The following is a 6,000-nucleotide window of genomic DNA, read 5'->3' on the forward strand; positions in this document are numbered from 1 at the left end:
CACTGCTGTTGCTCGCAGAGCCCCGAAGCACCTTTAAGGGATTTTATCTTGTGGACTGGATACTTATTTCCTCTCAGGTTTTTTTTTTTATCTTACACAAACAAGACAAACACCCCATGTAATTTACTACAGCTTCATGAGTCTCCAACAACTTCAGTGCTTCCCCTCAGCTGACTTGCTTTAGGGTTTAAGCCTAATTTCCCTCCCCCGAAGACAACAGAAGGGAAACAACTTCAGCTAAACACGCTTAAATTTTTCACCTCTATAACACAGATTACAGCTGTTTGTTAAATACTCCCAATATTTAATCTATCGATCCGTGTTCTCGGGTACAGATTTCCCCTCCTTTGCTGTTTACACAAACACAAATTTTCATCAGATTTATTGACTCATGTCCACAAGCACAGGTGGAAACTTTTCCAGGTTTAAAGGGTAGAAAGTCCACATTTTTTGGATGAACACCACCGCTCGAGCTGCACACGTGACTGAACACTTTTACATTTTCTTTCATTTTACTTTCACACACCCTGACCTTCCAACAGCCAGAATGACTTGGTTAAGATTTGGAAAACAGAAGTTCAGTTCTCTTGGTTTCCGCCAGGAAGTTGCCAGAACCGAAACTCAGGATACCTTTTGATACCAAAACTCCAAAAACGCCCCAGTAGTTGGTTTTTTCATGACCTCAGCTGCTGTAGGTGGTGTAGGTACTGAACCTGCAGCTTTTCAGGAAGTGACGGGGAACACCTACATGTTTATGTTTAAGTGCATTACATAATTTTGTTTTGGTATTGCAGATTGTGTAAATCTACTGGCTCTGATATCATCTACTCAATTTCAGGTATGATGGCATTCCTAGTTCCCTCAAAGCTTCCTCCTTAAATGTCAAATTCCTCCTCCCTGTACTGGAAAACTGCCAAATTCGTGTCCTCACACATGACAGCGTTTCACGTTTTGCCGTTAGACGGAGGTGGAAAGACATTTCCACACATGCGCAGCATCCTTGAACTCTTCTAGACATCACCTGACAGAGGTGTGTGAGAAAAATGTCTGACGTAGTCACTTTAAAATGTTTTGAACCGGCCAGCTCCCTCATAAAAAACTCAGACTGTCAGACTGTGAGAGCAGTTCGAGTAATAGCTCTACCGGTGCATTTACCGGTAGTGAAAGAGCGTCCTGGAAGCTCGATCCAGACAACTCCCTCTGGAGCACTTCCAGCGGTTTTAACATGTCTGAAGCAGACGGCTTCCTCCTGTGTGCTTCATGCAATATAAACAAAGCCAACTACAGAAAACATCCTGACCTACTTATCCTGAAACTCTCCAAAGTTTGTGAGTGAAAACGGCTTTCTGGTGCACAAATTAAACAATCGTGCAAATAAGAGGAAATCCCATGAAAAACAGCGCTGACATGATTAGGCTCAATTTCAAGGCCATTTCCCTAAAATAATGCTGCTTTGATAAGGTGTCACATTCACACAAAGAACGTCCTTCGATGGCGGTGGGTGATACATGAGGATATGGGAAAAGCAAAACACGTCCGTCACGCCAAACCTGTCAGTGTTAAGCATGCATGGCTACTGCTGAGAGGTCTTGATGAAACCAGACCCCGTTTTCTAAACCAAACCAGGAACTTTTTAGAGTCTAAAGACAAACCTGTAAAACACAAGAGGTGGACGCGAATAACCCTCCTGGCTGATTACTCCATCACCCCTCCACCAGCCTAACATTAATATTAAAGGTTTTAAAATATGTCCTTATAATAAAAAACACAATAAAAGTTTGTCTGTCATTCTTCATTGTTTTATAACAGAACAATTAAAGTCTTCATGGAGCTTCTGGAATCAAACCAGGAACCTTTCACTTGTTAGGCGAATGTGTAAACCACTACACCACAGAGCCACACACAAAGTACTAACACTATGTTGATGGATTTTGACACATTAAAAGGAGCCGATGTAATTACACCTGGACGAGTCAGTCAGGTACTGCAGCCGCGTTACAGCTGTTTATCACAGGCTGTCAGCACCCAGCAGCCTGCCAGCGGGAGGAGCCTCAGCGAGCTCCGTGTCCTTGGTCAGAGAGCAGCGCTGCTCTTTGTCGACTTATTGCTCAATACAAGTGTGCATGTGTGTGCGTGCATGTGTTGGGACGAGGTGTACAAAGCCCTGAATAGAGCTCTGCACCAAACACTGTCTTCTATGTGTGTTCTGGAGTACAAACTGCGGTTACTGAGCCGTCACACATGACTGCGCCTTCCTCTAAAACACACACACACACACCTATAATCTACACAGATGGAGCGTCTATGAAACATGAGGTAAGCAATAACCAGTTGGACCGCCACTTACGCTTAGAACACAATGTCCTCTCGTGGCATGTGTAGACGGGGGAGGGAGCGCGCGCGCACACACACGAACACTCAGCAGCAGGTCACGAGACTTTAAAGCAAAAGGAACAAATGCAGCGATGAGGACGGGAGAGAGTGAAGGAAAACATGAGGAAGTCCAGGACAAAGACTCCGGGACCCCCTTCGTAAATAATCACACATATCCTGCCAGCCCACTCCACACACAGTCGTGTTTTTACATCTTAGTGGGGACATCTAATTGACATAATGCTTCCCCTAGCTGCTAACCCTAACCATCAAAACTGAATGCCTAATAGTAACCCTGACACTAAAACCACATTTAGAGTCTTAAAAATGCCTTCAAACTCATGGGGACGGGCATTATTGTTGGTCCCCACAAGGATATGTAAACTTGTTACACACATACAAACACCAGACATCTCATATCCTTACTGACATGCGCACTAAACTATAAACAACAAAGTGAGCTCAGCTTTGTTTGGCTCAGTACACAATGTCCAAGACTGCTGAAACAGGGAAGGGTTGTTTTTGGCAGCCTGGAGACTGTCATGGCAGACGCACACCTTTGGCCTAATGTGGTCACATTTGAACAACTGTTCTTTTTCCTACTCTCACAGGTTGCTTTGGCATTAAACCAACTTTTCTTTAAAGCAGAACTGTCAAACTCAGCTAACGTGCCAATAAAACAGTCTCAGAATAACTTGCCGATCTGTTAGTACAGACGATGAAAATCCTGATTTATCTCAAGAATAATGTAATTTCAACATTATGTGCTTATGTCAAGTCTTTTTAAATCAGTTAGTCCCAATCAGAGACACTTCTTTTCAGGTGACCACAAAACTCACAAACAGAACTAGGACACATTAAGTACCAGGAGCAATCCAAGAACACATACTTCCTCCAAGGCCAACAAACACACACCCTCCACAATCTGAGTGTGCAGATTCAGATTAATTTGTGAGATTATCTTTAGAACATCAAAACAATTTATAGCATGTGAAACATCTACATCAGACATTAGTAAAGAGTCCTTCCAAAAACTTCTTGGACTTGGATGCAGAAATTTATGGAAACAAGCCGAGTGTGCGCGAACAAATTTCCCAACAATCTAGCTTCAACTTTCTGAACAAATACACAGACTGGACCAAACACATAACGGCGGTTAAAGTCCAAGACCATTTCTTCATATTCCTAATTTTCCAATCCACATTTTTATGAGACACATCAAAGCTGACACCAGCAACTTTATGGGCTTTATCAAACTAATTTTAACAGACTAATCAATAATGTGACCGAGAGTTCATCCTTGTGAGTCACCTACAAATATGAATAAATGTACTAACACATGACACCTTTTGGTTGAGCACACTGTTCTGGTGGGCTTCAGGTTTCCTCCTAGGCCACAGCTCCTGCTGTGGCTGTCCACTCTGTCCCACATGTTACCACCCCCCCATGCTCTGACAGGAAAGACTATACTTCCAGTTTTAGTGTTAATATTAAACCCTAAAGCCTTGCCCTGACACCAGCGGGATTTGAAAAGAACCTCAAAGCATTACAAAAAAACAAACACAAAAAAGAGACATGACTAGAAATCCTCCATAAATTATCTGCCACTTACTCCAGAACACATAAGTGTGTCTCTTATAACATGAAAATATGCCCTCTATGGCAGCCATGCTCTCTGATAAATACAAATATCTCATATAAAACAATGTGAACCAAAGGTGTACTCAGGCTCTGCTCTAAAGCCTTCGGAGAACACACCGTTCCTTTCTTTGAGGTGTCACTAAATGTCCCCAGACTGTCTTCCACTTTCCACCAAAGCTTCCTCTTTTTCTTTTTTAAACAATCTACTACAATAAGACGCAAAGTCCCGAGAAACCCCGCGAACACGTTAATATTATCTCTCCGCAGCCATCTCTGTCTGTTATGTCTGCCTGCAATAAAAAAGAAAAGAAAAATCCATAACTGGGATGCGGGACATCCATGAAGCAGAGCAACATGGCGTGAACAAAGGCGGCGGCTGTGCTCTGCAACAACAACACAAGACCAGACTGAGTAATACAGGTGTACGGCAGATATCACATTTCATGCATATTTATCTAATTCACAGGCTTGTAAACATGCTGTAATATTAATTATGTCTATTTTTTTAAGGACATAAGCCTGCTCAGCACGCGCAATTCAAATAGGATTTCAAATTAAAAGGCTGTGTTGAACGCATGGAAAAGGCAGCACTGAGCTGTGGAGGGGGGGGGGGGGAAACAGAAGATTTTTTTTATTTAAATAATAATTTAAAAATAATGTTCCTTGAATATAAACAGGCCGACAGAGAGCTAGCCACACAGCCTGTAGCCGTGCGAGCTAAGCCGCCGTCGTTTCCACCGCCCGCTGCTGCTTTAATGGCTCCCGGACACTCAAAGTTAAAAGCGAAAAAATACAGATAAACATACCGAAGCCTTCACCCGAGTAACCGTAAATCGATAAGTCTTACCGTTTGACCGCAACGACCCCCTCCTTCTTCTCCATCTTCAATCTAAGTGCTGAGCGAAACGATTCGGCTTTTTATTGTTGTTCATCTGACTCGACGACACAGTAAAATCCTAAACCCCTCAAAGGCGTCAGGTTACTCACTGTAAACACGGGCTACTTCCGTCCGAGACTTCAAAGTAAGAGTCCCTCGCTTCCGCTTACGGTTTCTCTCAATTTCTTATTAACAAGGAGGATTTTAATCTATAGTTAAATGTCTTCGGAGGCCTTTACTTTTCGACCACAGGATATTGTGCAAAATTTACCTAAACAGGCAAAGTTATTTTTTATATTTTTTATTTTATTATTGTGTTTTATTTCATTCTGTTCAGGTGTAGAGTTTTCAGTTTGGTTTTGATGAATCTGACTATCAGTTATTATCAGGGCCGTTGCTAGCCATTTGGGTGCCCTAAGCACAAATGCTTTATGGTGCCCCCCCCCCCCCCGCCACTGAAAAAAAAAAAAAAAAAACATTAATACTTTTGAATTTCTCAGTGGAATTTGTTTAATTAAATAACAACAAACATGACAGTTAAACAAATAAATAAGGTTAAAGGAGGTTAAAAATACTGTTACAAATAAATACTGAAACAAAAATTGAACATTGGAACAAGAACAAAGAGCCTGGCAATAATGTGTAATTTTTTTTATAAAAAAATAATATATATAATATAATAGTATTATTATTAATATATTTACAAATAGTTTCACAATAGAATTTAAATAAGAAACTTAAATAAGAAAAATAAGAATTTGAACACAAAAGCCACATTCCTTAAGTAACTATGTTAAACATTTTTACAATTCGTTGTCAGAGTATGCCCTAGACTCTAGGGCATACTCTGACAACCAGAAAATGCAGGCGTGGTGTGCCTCTCTAGGGCCTAGAGAGGCACACGCCTGCATTTTCTGGTTGCAAAATCAGCTATAAGGTCATCATATGATAGCTTCTGAGCCACGTCACCATTGATGCTGATAACAGCCAGACCACTTAAACGTTCCTGCCCCATTGATGAACGCAGGTACGTTTTAATGAGTTTGAGCTTTGAAAAGCTTCGCTCAGCAGAGGCAACTGTGACAGGCAGGGTCAGTGCAATACGCAGA

General features: G+C 41.6%; 1 protein-coding gene across 2 annotated transcripts in view; it reads right to left on the minus strand.

The window, feature by feature from the left end:
• The window catches only part of hif1al (hypoxia inducible factor 1 subunit alpha, like), a 21,676-nt gene extending 16,658 nt beyond the window's left edge, over positions 1 to 5,018 (minus strand). For both annotated transcript variants that reach the window (XM_024804953.2, XM_024804952.2), the window contains exon 1: positions 4,862 to 5,018. In XM_024804953.2, coding sequence (XP_024660721.1) covers positions 4,862 to 4,896 — 35 coding nt within the window. In that variant the 5' untranslated portion in view covers positions 4,897 to 5,018. The remainder of the gene's footprint in view (positions 1 to 4,861) is intronic.
• Positions 5,019 to 6,000: the final 982 nt, after the last annotated feature.

The sequence above is a fragment of the Maylandia zebra genome, linkage group LG14 (assembly GCF_041146795.1).
Source record: "Maylandia zebra isolate NMK-2024a linkage group LG14, Mzebra_GT3a, whole genome shotgun sequence".
NCBI classification, from domain to species: Eukaryota; Metazoa; Chordata; class Actinopteri; order Cichliformes; family Cichlidae; genus Maylandia; species Maylandia zebra.